The following is a 19,177-nucleotide window of genomic DNA, read 5'->3' as shown; positions in this document are numbered from 1 at the left end:
GTAATGTGTTAGGAATGAAAGAATGGTACATCATTTGATGGAAATGAAAATTATCCACCTACAGAGGGCTGAATTCAAAGACACCCCAAAAATCTAAGTGAAAAATGATGCCACAAGCTTGTCCATTTTGCTGAAATTTCATTGCAACGACTCAAAATGGTCCTCAGTAGTTTGTATGGCCCCCAAGTGCTTGTATGCATAACTGACAACATCAGGGCATGCTCCTAATGAGACGGCGGATGGTGTCCTGGGGTATTTCCTCACAGATCTGGACCACCCGAGCTCCTGAACAGACTGAGGTGCAACCTGGCAGCTCCGGATGGACCAAAACATAATGTCCCAGAGGTGTTCTATTGGATTTAGGTCAGGTGAGCGTGGGGGCCATTCAATGGTATCAATTTCTTCATCCTCCAGGAACTGGCTGCATGCTCTCGCCACATGAGGCCGGGCATTGTCGTGCACCAGGAGGAACCCAGGACCCACTGCACCAGCGTAGGGTGTGACAATGGGTCCAAGGATTTCATCCCGATATCTAATGGCAGTCAGGGTGCCATTGTGTAGCCTGTAGAGGTCTGTGCATCCCTCCATGGATATGGCTCCCCCAGATCATCACTGACCCACCACCAAACCGGTCATGCTGAACGATGTTACAGGCAGCATAAAGTTCTCCAGACCCTTTCACGTCTGTCACATATGCTCAGGGTAAAAACAAATAAGTCAACATGTAAGGCTTCATTCACACAGCCGCAAGTGCCTGTATAGTGTACAATATGGCCACATTCTCCGACAGGCACGACAAGCTCAATACAGAGCAGCCACCATTCTGCCTTTACACATCAATGGCAGACAATGGGCAAATGCATAGACAGTATATGTACATACAGCGGGTAAATTAAGTACTGAACGTATTTTCTAGGTAAATATTTTTCTAAAGGTGCGATCGACATGAAATTTTCACCACGTTGGTAACAACCTATGCAATCCATGCATAGAAACCAAAACAAATAAAGTTCAGAAATTAAGTTATGTGTACCGTATTTATCGGCGTATACCGCTCACTTTTTTGCCCTGAATATCAGGGCAAAATCGTGGGTGCGCGATATACGCTTCCCGCGCCGAGTTTGAACTACTGCGCCGGCATATACCAAGCGCAGTACACTCGTGTATAGTCGGGCAGGCTCGGCTCCTCTCGCAGTGACGTACAGGACGCGACCTCGAGAGGAGCCGAGCCTGCCCGACTATACACAAGTGTACTGCGCTAGGTATATGCCGGCGCAGTAGTTCAAACTCAGCGCGGGAAGCGGGGATCGTGCGGGGAGGACACCGCAGAAGGACGCCGGACCCGACGTGGAGGACACCACCGAAGCCGCAGACGGACCCCGGACCCGACGAGGCCGCCGATGGACGCTGCGCAAGACACCAAAACTGTACGTACTAAAATGTTTTTTAGGAATGCGGGTCCACTTTAGGGGTGCACGCTATACGCCGGAGCGCGCAATACCCCGATAAATACGGTAATAAAATGGAATAGCACAGACAAAAAGAATTGAACACAAAGAAAGATAGGTGCAAAATGCATGGAAAGCCAAGACACTAGCTGAAATCATCATTAATTAGAAAGCATTCCTGCCCCTTATCAGTGCAAATTAATATCAGGTGGTTAAGGCTCAACTGATGGTCTATAAAAAAAGGTGTCTCATTACCAATGTGTCACACGGGAAACATCTCATGATGGGTAAAAGCAAAGAGCTCTTTCTCTCCAGACCTTCACAGCCTTATTGTTGCAAAGCATACTGATGGCATTGGTTACAGAAGGATTTCTAAACTTCTGAATGTTCCAGTGAGTACTGTTGGGGCCATAGTCCAGAAGTGGAAAGAACATAATTTCATCATAAACTGGCCACGACCAGGTGCAAGTGTTTCAAACAAAACAATAAGTAATGCACTCAACCATCATGGCCTGTATGTACACTCACCGTGCAAGATTCCATTGCTGATAAAAAAGCATTTTGAAGCTTGTTTAAAGTTTGCTGCACAACATTTAGACAAGCCTGTGAATTACTGGTAGAATAAAAAGTCTGGCCAGATGAGACCAAAATTGAACTCTTTGGATGCCATAATACAGCCCTCAAAATTTACACTCGCCTGCTCGCATTTTGCGAGTGCATTTTGAGGGCTGCCTGGGAGCAGGGGGGACAATTAAAGAGTGAATGTAGGGGAATTTGGAAAGAGAGAGGAGAGTCCCCGCTGCCCCTGCCTGGTTGTTCAGAGCGTGGGGAACATAACAGCTTTCAATTCAATAGCTGTGTTCCCCGCCACGCGCCGTCAAATACAGCCCCTCCCCCTTGTCCGGGCACTTTGATAGACAGATCGCCCATCCCTGGATTGGACGGGTGCTCTGTCTATCAAAGTTTCCCGGATGGGGGGGGGGGGGCTGTATATGACGACTCGCGACGGGGAACACAGCTATTGAATTTAAAGCTGTTATGTTCCCCACGCTTTGAACAACCAGGCGGCGGCTCTCCTCTCCTACCCAGCACAGGTAGGCTGCACTAGGGACACAGGCTGGCTGCACTGGGGGACATGTGGCTGTATTTTTGGGCACAGATAAAGTTGTTGTTAACATTTATTTTTATAACTTAATTCTGCATAAAACATTTAAGTGTCATTTCATGAGATAAATTATGAGGGCGTGTTTAGGGGCGGGACATGGTAGGGGTTGGGCGGGGCAACTGGTGGCGAGTAACTCTTGAGGCCTGGCTAGTAGCTCAGGACTTGACATTTTGAGCCCTGCCATAATACACACCATGTTTGGAGGTCCAATGGCATAACACATTACCCCAAAAAACACCCCAATACCAACAGTGAAGTATGAAGGTGGGAACATCATGGTGTGGGGCTGTTTTTCAGCATACGGTACTGGCAAACTTCATATCATGGAAGGAAGGATGAATTTACTGCATATAGAGACTGATTTCACTTCGGCCACCCACGATTACGGGAATGATTGCGGGATCAAGAGCTAGAACCGGGATTTGTATGTGTAAACACACAAATCCCTGTTCTGTCAGGGGAGAGGAGACATATCGTTTGTTTCTAGCAAGTAGGAACAATGATATGTCTCCTCCCCCAGTCAGTCCTATCCCCATACAGTTAGAAACATTAACTAGGGAACACATTTAACCCCTTGATCGCCCCCTAGTGTTAACCCCTTCCCCGTCAGTGACATTTACACATTTAAAAATGTCAATGTTACCAAAAAATTGTCAAGTGTCCAATCTGTCCACCGCAATGTTGCAGTATCGCTAAAAATCGCAGATCACTGCCATTACTAGTAAAAAAACAAAACAAAAGGCTATAAAAATCTTTCCCATAGTTTGTAGACGCTATAACTTATGCGCAAACCATTCAATATATGCATATTGCGATTTTTTTTACCAAAAATGTGTAGAAGAATATATATCGGCCTAAACTGATGAAGAAATTTGTTTTTTAAAAACATTTTTGGGAATATTATTGCAACAAGTTTTTTTTTTTTTTTTTTTAAAAATGTTGCTCTTATTTGTTTATAGCGCAAAAAATAAAAACCGCAGAGGTGATCAAATACCACCAAAAGAAAGCTCTATTTGTGGGGAAAAAGGGACGTAATTTGTCAGTTAAAGTGACTTAGTGCTGTATCGCAAAAAATGGCCTGGTAAGCAGCCAAATCTTCCGGTCTGTAAGTGGTTAAAGCATGCTATGCATTAAGATAAAAAGCCTTCTGTGTGCAGCAGCCCCTCGCAGCAACCCTAATACTTACTTGAGCTCCATCTCAAGCGATGTGCATGAGTGCCTCGGCCGTCCAGATCTCTCCCTTCAGATTGACAGTAGCGGGAGCCAATGGCGCAGCCAAAGTCAGTTAGCCAATCAGCAGAAAGAGGGGGCGGGGCCAACCCATGACTCTGTGTCTGAATGGACACAGGGAGCTGTGGCTCGGCTGACCCCATAGCAAGCTGCTTGCTGAGGTGCACTTGGTAGGAGGGAGGGGCCAGGATCACAGAAGAGGGACCCAAGAAGAGGAGGATTTGAGCTACTCTGTGCAAACCACCACCTAGAGCAGGTAAGTATAACAGATTTGTTCTTTTTAAGGAAACACAAGACTTTAGTAGAATTTGTCAGCATAAATATATGACTTTTTCCATAGGCGTGTGCAAGGGGCGTGCCTGGGCACACTTTAATCATTATGTGCTGTGCAGAGTCCCCTTACTGCTCAGGTTGGCCCCCCTCTTCCCTCCCCCCAACTACAGTGGGGAATATTTCAGGATAGAGAACAGGGGAAGGGGGCTAGTAAATATGTAATTTACCAGCCTCTTCACTTTTCTAAATGAACACTTTTCACATTAAAGGTTTTTTGCCTTCCTCTGGATCAACTGTGGGTATAGAATTGGGTATATGGGATTGTACAATATTTTTTATTTTTAGAGCACTTCCCATTCATTCACTGTCTAACTGGGACTGCAGAGAAAGGCATGCATGTTTGAGCTTTTGGGGTTCACACCTGTGACAGAACCCGCTGTCACTGTGTGTTTTAGAAGGGACTGTGGGCGGACCTCCTACCCACAGATTATGGCCCAGAAGATACTGGAGACCTGGGGACAAGCTGGCATTGAGCTGGCATTGAGATAATGTCATGTAATGCTACATCCCTTCTCCCCCATTCCCCCTCTTTTTGCTGTGTCTAATTGTGTTGGTAAATGGCACATAGACACTGGTCTGGACTAGAGACATCTCTCCACTTCCGGGATTTGGAACGCACGTTCCCAGAAGTAACACATGATTGGCACGCTCGCCGGTACCAGCAGGCGGAGGGGAACGGGGGTCACACGCAGGTGGGTCTGAGGACTATATAAGTGCAGGGAGAAGTGGGGTCCAGCTGTACACCCCTGTTGAAGTCTGTATTAGACGAAACCGGTCGGGTACGCTGGTCCTACCATTTTCTCCATTGCACACCATTCAAGACAATCTGCCCATATACCTAAGGTGGGGGATTGCGGTGTGCTTTTTATTCTGTGTGTTTTTTAGATTTGGATATGAACTTTTGTTGTAACCAGTGTGATTTGTGAAGCTTTTTTTAATAAACCAAGAATTTTTACAATTTTTACACTATGAGGAGTTTTTTCCTCTTCTCTTTTTCCCCCTAATTGGAATTGTTTGGTTTACTACCACTGTGCTTGCTTGCGTTTGGAGTGAAATAACCTGGCCACGGATGCAACCTGAATACGTCAGATGCTGATCACGTCTGGGACAACCAACACAAGGAACGGACATCCTGACGATGACCAGGGAGGGCAATCGGCCCACTAAAGCCCTTGAGACCCCCCACCATATGGCGAGTTGTGGGTCCACTCCATCCGGTAAGAAGTATCTAGCCTATCCTGTTTCCAAGTTTCCGAAGATTTTTATCTTGCAACATTTATTGGGTCAGAGATTATTTGAAAAAGGAATTACATCTGTACTATCTGCATGGTGTATGGACTAACCTTCCATTTTGGATTAGGACTTTGTTATCACAGCTCACAGCTGCTGCTAGCACTATATTGTTCGTGAACTCACCCACAATAAGGTTAAAGATATATTATTGTTCATGGTAGTCAGCCATACAGGAGACTTACCTATGGGCACTTGAATATACTCTTTTCAAGTCCTATTAACATCACCTGTTCACCCGCAGGGGATAGTCATACCAATATTTCGTGAGTATCTGTAACTGTGGTTGACACACTTCACTTCACCCATTCACAGTGTGGGTGGTCCACCTTTGGGGAAGCAACACTGCTCACGGTCTGCATTTATCACTTGAATGCCATATCAGTTCTACCTATAGGCAGTCCTCTTAGTGGCAGCATCCTTATTTATTTATTTGATTTTTGAATTTACAGATTCACTTACTCATTCACAGGGTAATTCTTGTTCACTTGTTATTACGATTGTTGTGAATGCAATTTTTTTATCATAGTGGCAGCATCCTTATTATTTATTTATTTATTTGAATTTTGAATTTACATATTCACTTACTCATTCACAGGGTAATCTTTATTCACTTGTTATTACGATTGTTGTGAGTGCAATTTTTTTATCATATTCACTTACAGTGTATGTGGTTTACCAATTGAAGAGCAATATTGCTCTTGGTCTGTGACTATCAGGTGTCCCTTGGCCCTATATCAGTTCCGCCCTACAGGTGGTTCTCTCATTGGCGCTACACTTTTATTTTCATGATGTGTATTGAGAGGCTGCCTGCTTACCATAATCCCTTTATGTTTATCTGTAGTTTCTGTTTCAATGTACAAGTGTTAAAGAGGAGTTCCACCCAAATTTGGAACTTCCTCTTAACCCACTCCTCTCCCCCTTACATGCCACATTTGGCAGGTAATTTTTTTTGGGGGGGAGTGGGGGCTTCAGCAAGAGTGGGACTTCCTGTCCCACTTCCTCCTTCCTGTAGGCGACTAAGCTTAATCGCCTTCAGGAAGGGGCTGCTGTAGGCGATCGCCTAGGACACGTCACAGGTCCTAGGCAATCTCCTGGCCAATTACACGGGGCGCGGCGCCGGGCCGCTCGCGCATGCGCAGTGGGTGCCCGGCCGTGAAGCCGAAAGCTGTCTCGGCCGGGTGCCCACACCGAGAATGAAGACGCCGGCCGGGGAGGGGGGGAGAGGAGCGGAGCCCCGGGCCCGGCGCGTCGCTGGAGCAGGTAAGTGTCTGTTTATTAAAAGCCAGCAGCTACACTTTTTGTTGCTGCTGACTTTTAATAAACATACAAATGGCTGGAACTCCCCTTTAAGTTCCAATTGGTTGTTCCTTGTCCCCTACCCCTCCCCCTCTATGACAAAGCTAAGGGGAGTGTCCCCAACTGTGTGTAAAAGTGTATGTCTTGTATTTAATAAACAGTTTATGCTCTGCATGTTTGACCCTCAACACCTGTGTGGATTTTCTCATGATTGAGGGGTTAAGGGCTGGTTATGGTGAATCTGCAGGTGCTTTGGGAGGACAGGAGACACAGGTCTGGTGGAGGTGCCCACCTGGGGTATCCGAGATCGGTTACAACACCCTAATGCAATAGGCTGCACACACCTATGACCTTTTCTTGAACAGGTTGCTGACGTTCTCATATTTTAATATTTTGCACTCATGTGTGAGCAGGACACTACTAGCCCCCTACTCTTAGACAATAAGTTAAACAATCTGGACAGTAAGACCAAGCTTAATAAGCAATGACAAACAGCTTTGTGCATGTTATAACCAGTACAAGTAGAGTAGAGGTAAATGCCAGTGCAAATGCAGTGCAGAGAAGCTCGGAGCAAGGAAAGGTTCTCTTCTGGGGTTACTGACCTGTTATAGTTGTCTGTTCAGAGACGGGAGAAGCAGGAAATATTTTCAGCCGCTTGCCAGTGAACAGTCCCTGTGAGCTGTAAGAAAATACACACGTCAGCAACTCCTCACTACTAAAGTTCACCCACTTATGCAATAATGGAACAGCTGAAGACAGCTCAAATGGGATTTTCGTTTTTAGAAAGTCTGTGAAACTTTTGGATTATCTAGATTTCTGCATTAAAGGTTTCCTAAAATGTATCGAGATTTTCACAGGATTGGTGATGTTAATTACACACAGTAAAAGGATACCTGTCCTGGGAGAAATACAGGACTGGCCTCCGATGACCTCTGTACGATAATGCTAGGCTGTCTGTGGTTCAATGCTTTTTTTAGCCACAGACCTGGAATAAGCACAACAAGTAATGACAAAACTCCTAATTGGCATTTTTCCTCTGGCTCAAAGAGCTGAAAGTATATGATCAGCAATACAGCCAGACACTGCTAGGCCCAAAATTTACCATCAGGTCTTTTTTTTTCTTTTAACATACAGAAGATTCTACATTTCCATACACGTAAAGCCGAGTTCCGGACACAATTTCACCTTTTAAATATAAATACCCATGTAATACACAAGCTTAATGTATTCTAGTAAAGTTAGTCTGTAAACTAAGGTCCGTTTTGTTAGGTTGTTACAGCATTTAGACACTTTATAAAATAGAAATTGACTGGGGCCATCTTAAGTGTGGGCATCATGAAGCCAGACTGTATGACTTCCTGGATTTCAGCCTTGCAAATCTTGCACATGCTCAGTGCTGCAAAAGCAGTGTCAGATCAGGTTTCAGCACCTGTGCTGTCCAAGTCACATGATTCTTTGAGACTGGGGAGTGCACAGACTCCTGCAAAGTTACACCCACTACATTCCCAGGAGTCTGTGCGGTGCATTAAGCACCTAGGTGCAGGAAGTGGGAAGATTAACTATTCTGCCTAGCAACAACACTTTGAAGGCATCTAAAAAAAAAAAAAAAAATCGTAAAGGACTAATGAATTTTTTTTAAAACTACTGATGTAATGTTATATTTATGGGTGGAACTCCACTTTAATGGATAAGACGTATTGCAGAACTCCAGGTAAAAACAAAATAGAAAATAAAATTGTCAAGTACTTCTTAAAATAACAAAAGGAGCTTATACTCCCCTAGGTGGATTCAGCATCGAGCCTCTGTACTGAGAGCTAAGGGGGTCAAAGACTGCTGATTGCTCAAATTCTCCCCCCCTTTGCTCTGAGGAGAGTGGTGACTGTCAGTCAGTGCTCTCTGTTCTGCCTCTCCAGCTCTCGCTGAAGCGCTGGGTTGGGTTGGGAAGGGAGTGGCTGGCTCAGTCAACCAGCAGCACAGCTGAGAGGCTGAGCCAGTTTCCGGTCATAGCAACTGGGTTAAACCCGACTGACTATAAAGTCGCCTTCTTTCCCCAGCCTGGACCGACTGAGTGATCTCAGCCAACAGTGGGCTTCAGCCCGCTGTCAGCTGAAAACAAGTCACAGGAGTGCAGAACGAAGTGCACGCCTGTGATCCAGTGTAGAAGTAGAACCAAAAAAGCATCATGCCAGCCTGGGCTCAAAATACTGAAAGCCCAAAATAATCGCTTATGTGATAGCTTCATGCGGCCCACTCCCTGTGAGCCAAGGTCATCCTTAACACGCTTCTCTGGGGGTACATTATCATGCCAACCTGGTTGCACAGTGTCCAAAAAAATAACTAAAATAAAAAGCTTTATTCAACCTACTTTCTGTGAGCCCAGGTTGTCATTTACACATGTCTCTGGGGGTACATCTTCATGGCAACCTGGGCTCACAGTGCTTAAGCACAGAGCACTGCTCACATGGTATTACTTGTATGACGCTTTTGGGCTGTAATATGGACCATTAATTGCAAACACTACCTCTGATGTAGTCCGCAGACTGGCCAAATATATGTACAAGATACTTAAAAAAAAAAAAAGTGTCCCTGTGCTTTAAAGTGTATGTAAACACCCCCCCCCCCCCCCCCAACAATTAACTTCTTTTATTTGCTCCTTTTTAGTCTTAACAATATAAATGAAAGCATTTTGTCCATTCTGTTTGTGAAGGGCAAAACAGACACTTGTTGATCCTGTTAAAAATCTAATGCTGCCCCGGTTACTCTGCAGGGTTATCTCAAGCAGTCTGATATAAACTACAGATCACCTCCCCCTATGGTATGGAGATGAGGAAAGAGGAGGTGTTCTGTAGTGTCAATTCACCTTTTCTGTGCCAAGAACTAGTGCAATATATTACATTTTGTTTTTTAGTTTTTTTAGAGGCACTTCAATCAATTAAGGTCACAAAATTATATTAGTACAGTAAAACCTTGGATTGTGAGCATAATTCGTTCCAGAAACATGCTTGTAATCCAAGGAACTTGTATACCAAAGCAAATTTCCCCATAAGAAATAATGGAAACTCAAATGATTCATTCCACAATCATTTAGTCATAAGTCCTTCGGTTTATAGTCCATATAAAAAGATTATAGCATTGTGACCAGGTTGTGTAACCATGAAATGTCCATCCACAAATGGAAGCTTCCACAAGGGGGATTAGAAGCAAATTTAAAGGGGTTGTAAAGGTAATTTTTTTTCACTTTAATGCATCCTATGCATTAAAGCGGGGGTTCACCCTAAAAAAAAAAAAATGTTTTTGTCTACGATGCCATGCAGCATACTAGCGTCAGCTACAGTATGCATTTATTTTCTTTTTTTCCGCTATACTCACAGTTTAATCCGTTTCAGACTCCCTCGGGGAGTAGGCGTTCCTATCAAGAGGGGAACATGATTGACGGCCAGCTACGTATAGCGCCGTGAAGAGCCGAGACCTACTCCGGCTATTTTCGGGAAGCGTGACGCGCCATAGCCGGCCGTCAATCATGTTCCCCTCTTGATAGGAACGCCTATTCCCCCGCGGGTGTCTAAAACGAAACTATTGGATTACACTGTGAGTACAGCATAAAAAATAAAAATAAAGGCATACAGTAGCTCACGCTAGTATGCTGCATGGCATGGTAGAAAGTAGTTTTTTAAGGTGAAAAAAAAATCCGACAATACCGCCCCCATTATACTTACCTGACCCCTCAAAAGTCCTGCGCTCGCCCCCAACATCCTCTTCGCCGCTCAGCCTGGCCGTTGATTGGCTACACTGGATAGATTGAAAGCAGCACAGCCATTGGATCGCCCGGCTGTCAATCACATCCAATGACGCGGCGCGCCGGGGGCTGGGTCGAGTGATACAGTGAGCGGCAAAAGCCACCGGCTGTATATTGGGAGCGCGTTCGCAGGAACTCAACACCATGCTCACTCGCATTAAGGTATTGAGTCCTTGCGGGGGGAGCCGAGACAGCCGCTGAGGGACCCCAGAAGACCAGGTTCAAGGCAACTCTGTGCAAAACAAGCTGCACAGTGGAGGTAAGTATAACAGGTTTGTTATTTAAAAACAAAAAAAAAAAAAAAAACTTTACAACCCGTTTAAGCAGGAGCTACAGAGTATAACAGAAAATAGTTTTTTCTAATTGTAGCAATATGTTGCCAAATGTACCTTCAGTAAATGTAACCATATCGCTACTCTTGAAGTTGCCTCTCTTCTCTTTATACTCAGTTGTGACGTGCCACTGCTCTTATATCAAGACATCGCTTGTATATCAAGTCAAAATGTATTAAAAAATGTAGCTTGTCTTGCAAAACCAAGGTTTTACTGTAAGTGCTCTAGACTGATGAAGTAAAAAATAACTTCGGCCATAATTACCAAAGGTTAATTTGGAGAAACAAGGAGCAACATTAATGTAAGAACACCTTACTGACTGTTAAAAAAGGGGGCTGATCCATTTTGACTTGGGGTTGTGTGGCAGGCTGCGGCACAGGAAACAATGTAAACGGTCAGTCAAAAAACTGGAACAGAACAGGGGAAGACTTCTACAAGATAATGATCCTAACCAATTTCGGCCACAACAAAAAATATCCTTGCACTGAACCCCCCCTATACTGCAAGGGTTACATGCTTTTCATAGGCGTGGCAGTTTAGCTGCAAGTCTAAAATGATCCTGATGCCTGGAACAACCCAGTTACTGCTGAGTATTTAAAAAAAACTGTATGAAACTGTATCAAGGAGAATTGAAGATGTGTTACCTGTTCTGGATATTTTATAGATAGGCAACACCTATCCTCATATTGATTAGGGGTTCCAAATTAATAATAAACTACTACACTAGGGAACAGACACAAAAAAGACACTCGACATCTTTCCAAAATAACTGTTCTGTTTTATTATGACGCAATTGACTTGATTACGTCAAATTGTCACATTATCACATTAATATTACAATTGTACTTGTATGGTAACAAGGGGCGTAACATAGGCAGGCTAATTCTAATCAGGACTCAAAAGAATGCAAACATGTAATGAAAATATTACTAGTGCTGTGTGCACAATAAGTGGAGTGTGCAATACATACAAAATAGTAGGGTCGAAACAACGAATCGATTATGAAAATAGTTGTCAACTATTTTCATAATCGATTAATCAGCCAGCCGATTAGTTGGCCTCCATACTGAATTTATTATTTGTGTACAAATCAGGAAATAAAGCACACATACAGCTCATTACACTGTCCATACATGTCAATAAGTGCCTGAGAACTTGTGAATGCGCGAGGAGCAATGCCTCATGGGACATGTAGTCCTGGGCAGGAAGTGAGTGGTTCTAAAGGCAGAAGTTGTTTTGCCTTGCTATAGGGGCAATAAATAATAAAGTTGCATCTAAATATACATAAATCAATTAATTAAAGTGCAACATACAGTGCTAGTAATGAGAATATAAGTGCATAAACAGTAATAAGTGATATTTATTAAACCAGGAAAAAAACGATACAGCAAACAAAATATTAAAAACAGCCGGCATAAGCTTAAAAAAATATCGTACACCCGTGCTTCTGGGGTCACGTGGAGACATAACGACGTCACCATGTGACCACGGAAGCACGGGTGTACGATATTCTCTATATGCTTTGCAGCTTGCTATTTGAGCACTCTCCCTTTCACTTTTCATATAGCTTTATGTCTGACTCCTAGTTAAAATGCCCATATGTTCTACTTCTGGGTGCATATATTATTACTTTCATTTTTTCACAGTATAAATGACCCCCTTACCCTTATAGTAGCGATTTGTACACTTTTTGTACTATAAAAAGGCCAATTTTTGTTCTTTTAACCCCATTATGACAGGTAAAACAAAAAAGCATGCTGCTGCTACTGAACGTCTTAGGCCTGGTTCACACCTATGTGTTTTTTGATGCTTTTTGCAGAAACGCACTACAGTTCATCCAACATGGTTTCCTATGGGAAACGTTCACATCTATGTTTTTTGCAGTCGCTGCGTATTTGGAAAGGGGTTAGGACTTTATCCAATGCAAAATAGTGCTTTTTTTTGGTTCAATAGACTTCAATGGAGAAGCTGCAGAAAAGCATGTAGTGTGTTTTTGCGTGCACAGCAAAAAACACTGCAGAAATGGATCAACAGCAAACTGCATAGGTGTGAACTGAGCCTTATGCTGGTCCTACACCTATCGATTTTCAGACGAGAATATTCATACAAAATATTTAATGAATTTTCTGAATGAAAGATTGTCATTTGAAAATTTCACTTGCTTTTAGCATTCAGTTTTTAAATGAATGAAATTACTGAACGAAAACCACATACACTGCCTGAAAATTCCTTTGAACAAGAAGTTTTCTATTCTGCTCCTTCAAATTTTCCTGTCACTGTGGTGGAAAACGAATGTCGATTTGACCCCCACTAACGATTAGAAAATCAAACAAACATTCTTAAAATGACATTGTTAGTGTATGGCCAGTTTAAGTGAAAGCAGGCATAGGTAGCTTTTATCAAGCCACCTGCCTATGACAAGGGAGTCTGTCATACATAATATATTACAGTGCTGTCTGAAAATCGGCAAAACAGTCTTTAATTTTTTCTTCTTTAAATACAATTTTTATCTCTGAGTTTGATGATATTTACCAGATTCAACCTGTAATAGTATATACTGTATATCTCTTCTGTCTGTTATTCTCAGAGTGGATTAGAGATTTTGCTCCCTAACCATATACAGTGGAACCTCGGATTACGGGCATAGTCCGTTCCAGGAGTATGCTCGTAATCCAAAGTACTCGCATATCAAAGCGAGTTTCCCCATTGAAGTCAATGGAAACGAAAATAATTTGTTCCGCATTGACTTCAATGGCATGCAATACCGCATGCGGCCAGAGACGGGGGGCTCCAGAGAGCCTCAAAAACGACCGAAAAGGCCCAAGGACACCTCGGCATTCCTTGGAAAGACTTAATTCCCGAGATTTGCCAAGGTCAGCCATGCTGTCCTCTGGCCTTTCCAAATGGCGCTGATCGGCGACATTCGGCTCCCCCCACCTCAGGCCAAAAGCGGAACTGCACACGCTTTGGCCTGAATCGTGCTAGTTTTTCAAGACAACACTCGCAAACTGCATTGCGATTTTTAAAAATACAGTGTTCGTATTGCGAAAAACCCATTAAAGTGGAGTTCCACCCATAAATATAACATTACATCAGTAGTTTTAAAAAAAATTCATTAGTCCTTTAAGAATTTTTTTTTTTTTTTTTTAGATGCCTTCAAAGTGTTGTTGCTAGGCAGAATAGTTAATCTTCCCACTTCCTGCACCTAGGTGCTTAACCTACACCGCACAGACTCCTGGGAATGTAGTGGGTGTAACTTTCCAGGAGTCTGTGCACTCCCCAGTCTCGAAGAATCATGTGACTTGGACAGTATAGGTGCTGAAACCTGATCTGAAACCTATTACGCTGCTTGTGCAGCACTGAGCATGTGCGAGATCTGCAAGGCTGAAATCCAGGAAGTCATACAGTCTGGCTTCATGATGCCCACACTTAAGATGGCCCCAGTCAATTTCTATTTTATAAAGTGTCTAAATGCTGTAACAACCTAACAAAACGGACCTTAGTTTACAGACTAACTTTACTAGAATACATTAAGCTTGTGTATTACAGGGGTATTTATATTTAAAAAGTGAAATTGTGGCCGGAACTCCACTTTAACCGCGTGACTCGCAATCCGAGGTTCCACTGTAGTTGGTTATATATATATATATATATATATATTTACTACTTCATAGAGAGATTTTTTTACTTCACATATTAACTAAATTTTACACCACATTTTTTTTAAGGTTATCCGATTAATCGAAACAATAATCGGCCAACTAATCGATTATGAAAATAATAGATAGTTGCAGCCCTACAATATAGAATACAATTATATTCAGAACTTACAAATTTCCTTTACATAACCACTGCAGCCGGGTGGTCCGCACAGGCAAAGTAATATACTGCCACATCACTGCCTGTTTCCAGGTTGAGGGCACACACTTGCGCGCCCCCCTTCCGTCATTGCACGCATCGGGAGTTTGTCAGCATGAATGGCCGGGACCTGCTGATCGTCTGTGTCCAACCACAGCCCAGAGCCCTGTGTTGACAATTAACACAGGGCTCTGTACAGAGGGAACAATCTCTCTGTTTCTTATCCCTGCAAAGCAGATACGAAAACAAAGAACTCCATATTAAAAATCAGCACACATTGTTAGGCACACATTTAACCGCTTGACTACCCGAGATGTGAAAATCCTCCCAGCCAGTGACATTAGTACAGTGAACAGTATAGAATTAGCACTGATCACAGTATTAGTGTCACTGGTGATGTCAGTGGCAGTTAGCCAGTTCCCACTCAGTGCCAGTTAGTGTCAGATTGGCTTCAGCACTTCAGTTCCACTATAAGTCACTAATCACCACCATTATTAGTATATATAAATAATACACACACACACACACACACACCATAGTTTCTAGACACTACAACTTTCACGCAAACCAATCAATATAAGCGTTTTCTCCTGTTTTTTTTTTTTTTTTTTTTTTTTACCAAAGACATGTAGCAGAACACATTTTGGCATAAATTTATTGGATGCGTTTTACAAAAATACATTTTTTTTTTCAAGATTTTCTGTCTTTTTTCGTTTGCAAAATAGAAAAAAAAAACAGTGGTGATCAAATACCACCAAAAGAAAGCTCTATTTGTGTGGGAAAAAATGATGTAAATTTCCTTTGGGTACAATGTTGCACAAAAGGGGGTAAAACCTTTCCGAAGCTGAAGTGAATAAAGTCATCTTTTTAACAAATTAACATTGAAGCACAATTCACTTGTGTGTGTGTAAATTAGAAACAAACTATCTGGGGAATTATGGGGCGGCCAAGACTTTCCTTTCTTCTAAAATGCTAGTTGCCAAGCTGACATGCTGTTGGCGTGGCTTTAGAGCTTTCTTAATCACTAACTTGGAATAAAGTATGCAAATAAGGACTTTGCTCTGAGTTTGCTAGCTGCTGATTTATAGTAAAAGAAGTCAGAGAAACAAGTATGACTGCCAGACAAGTGGAAAACTCAGGAGGTTAGTAATAGCATCCTCCATCTTTCCTTTGAAAGAGAATTCTTTTCAAATTGAGTTATTGAGCTCTGTATACAAAGGGCTTTTTAAAACCAGGAGACAGAATAAAACATGAAAAAAAGAGCCCACAACTCCAGCTGCTGTCTATGCCAGGCAAGGTTTCATACTAAACTGGTGAAAATGAACAAGCATGTCTTTTCCTTTTTAGTTCGCACCTCGATAAAGAAAATGCATTCAAAAACCACTAGACATTCCCTTTAGGTGGAAAAAGCAGCTTTTCAATTTCCACTAAAAGAATATACAGGTTTCCTTCTCACAAAAATTGGTTGAATCCAGAATATGTCTGCTCCCTTTGTGTTAACAGGCGTTCCCTCTAAAAACAGTTTGAAGAGTCAAGCAAGTTTGGCTCCAGAATTAGAGCATTAAATTGATAGAAGCAATATAAAATGTTCTCAAATGGAATTGTTGATATATAATATCAGCAATTAAGTTTTGCAGTCCAATTCCCAGTATACCCCTCATAAAAAGGCTTAGAGTAGTTCTCATTACTTCAGATATGATTGCCTGTAATTGAAATGCTCAGAGGAAAAAATGATTTTAATGGGGGAGCTGCTAATTGGGTACAGCAGAAGGGGTGAGTCACATCTGAATTAATCCAGCGTCGGCTCTTACAGGCCATGCACAATTCAAATGAAGAATCTAATCGGCATTTATAAAAAAAAAAAAAAAAAAAAAGGAGGGAAAAAAAAAAAAAAAAAAAAAAACACGTGAAGAATGAGTTTCCTTGGCGTGTGTTTATGCATCCACCCACTCCCTGCTTTCCAAATACCTCACATATTGTAAGCTAAATGCAGGAAAATCGCTTTGTTCCTAGGTTACATTTGCTACTGGATTTAAAGTCACCACAGACTTTGACGGCTGTGTGTACACTACTTTTTTGGTAAGTGCATAGCAACATATATAGATTGTAAGCTCTGATCCCTCTGTATTGATTTGTATTGCAAATGTACTGTCTGCCCCCATGGTGTAAAGCACTATGCAAACTGTTGGCACTATATAAATCCTGTATAATAATAATAATAATAATAATAATAATATATATATATATATATATATATATATATATATATATATATATATATATATATATATATATATATATATATATATATATATATATATATATATAGTGTATATATATCACACACACTATATATACAGTGGATAGAAAAAGTCTACACATCCCTATTAAAATGTCAGGTGTAAAAAATAAAAAAAGAGACAAAGATAAATCATTTCAGAACTTTTTCCACCTTTAGCCTAGGTTTCCACTCCACTTCCGCGACCTGAAAGTTGCACAATTTTGCCGCAATTTTGATGGGACTAATACACGCAATGCCTGTGTATTATTGAGGTCTATGGACCTCAAGTTGCATCAAAGTGGGACCAAAGTGGTGCAGAGACTACTTTGAAGTCGCTGCGACTTCAAGCAGAACTCCGGCCATTTTGTTTTCCCCATGTCCTTGTTGCCGATCTCCTAACTTTACCATCCATGTTCCTCTGTAATTTGCTGCTGAGCTTGCTGAAAAATCGTTATAGACTGGTGACTTCCTGTTGGTAAGACCGCTGGCTTCCATCCCTCTCCTAAGCTCAGCCAGTGGTCTGATACGCCCCCTTGTAGTCCTCTGAAAGCCGAGCAGGGAGGAAGCGGAGATGTATTGGGCAGAAGGGGTCTCACAGCCCCCGGTCTGTGGGCCCATGGAGGTGTCCTCCTCTCTCATCCCTCCTCCTTCCCTTCTACAGCCAGTCACCTCCACTTTGTCCCCACTGCACCGCCGCTGCCCAAGTGCTATCTCCGTGCAGAGCAGGAATCATCATCTCCCGCCTGTATAGGAACAGTGCGCTGTCAATCATAACAACAGTGGGGGGCGGGGCATCAGCGATCGGTGTTCTCACATACAATAACTGACACAGTAAAAGATCCCCGCTGTGTCAAACAAGTGGTTTTTGACAATAATCCCTGCTTTATACTGGTGGTCCCTGACATTCGGCACTGGTGGTCCCTGACATTTGGCACTGGTGAAGACTGATAAGCTGCACCGGTTTGCATTTATATTAAATGCATTATATTAATATGCATTTATATTAAAATGCTTTGCATTTATAAGGCTGTAACCTATCATACCATGTGTTAGGTATGGCTTGCTGCAGAATGAAAGAAAGAGGGGAATGACAGCCACTAGCCCCCCTTTTTCTCATGGGAAAGTGTTTTTTTAAAATGTCCTTGAAGCCTATCTCCTCAGGGAAGTTTATGGCGGGCTCACAGGTATGAGGGGAACAAGTTATAGTGACCCCTCTGTGACCTGTGAAAGCCCGCTCAAATTTTAGGTCAGTTACAGGTCATCCCCTGCACAGGGGAAAAAGACCGCGTAAAAGTAGTTTAAACTAGCTTAAACTGGCAGGGGCTAGGGCTATTTAAAGTGAGGTCCGTGGCTCAGAGCTCAGTCGCTTCAGAGGACAGAAGAACTGTGGTGTTCTCCCCCACCCCCCCTCCCTTTTTATTTATGTCGCGGATGTGGTTGTGTGGTTGGGTCACCTTTGCGGCTTGCAAAGGGGGACTAGCTGTCATTTTAAGTTTATATTTAAAAAAAATATATATATAATATATATATATATATATATATATATATATATATATATATATATATAAAAAATGATGCTTATATCGTTGATGAGTGTTTTGTTAAGTTTGGTTGGGTAATTTTGCAGCCTGAGCCGTAGTGGCTAGGCTTGCTAAAGTTGTACATATCTTTTAATATCTTAAATTATTGTTTACCCTATAGCTATTTATTTATTTATCTATTATCTATTAATTTATTTATTTATCTATTATTGAAACCAATAATAAACATCCGCGGCCTTTATTATCCAACAAGTTGTCTGCTGTCAATTTCTTTTATCATAAAGGTTTTAAAATCATAGCTTTATTTATTTACCGTCTGCTTTCCCATGAGGTGTGATTTATGTTGAAGTGGGCGAGTTTACATTTACATGTATAAGCCTAGTGTACCTCCCACATTCACTCCCATCCCAAGGATTCATGAAAGAGAAAGAGAGATTGAAGAGGATACAATGCAATCATTGTTCTAAGAGATCCTCTCTGCCAGAAAAGAGGATGCATTTTTTGAATCACAGAGCTTACTTCCTGAAAATTAAATCACACATATCTCTTAAATGGTAAGAAACTACACAAATGTAATAACCGTTTAGGGTTTAGTGTGTGTGTG

At 42.1% G+C, this 19,177-nt stretch overlaps 1 protein-coding gene across 1 annotated transcript in view; it reads right to left on the bottom strand.

Annotated features, from left to right (window-relative positions):
- MRPS31 (mitochondrial ribosomal protein S31) overlaps positions 1-19,177 on the bottom strand; it is a 107,852-nt gene that overhangs the window by 42,679 nt on the left and 45,996 nt on the right. The window contains exon 5 of the mRNA XM_040340350.1: positions 7,368-7,444. Within this exon, the coding sequence (XP_040196284.1) occupies positions 7,368-7,444 (77 nt within the window). The remainder of the gene's footprint in view (positions 1-7,367; positions 7,445-19,177) is intronic.

The sequence above is a fragment of the Rana temporaria genome, chromosome 2 (genome assembly GCF_905171775.1).
Source record: "Rana temporaria chromosome 2, aRanTem1.1, whole genome shotgun sequence".
In the NCBI taxonomy this organism is placed as follows: Eukaryota; Metazoa; Chordata; class Amphibia; order Anura; family Ranidae; genus Rana; species Rana temporaria.
This window is presented reverse-complemented; position numbering and strand designations above follow the sequence as displayed.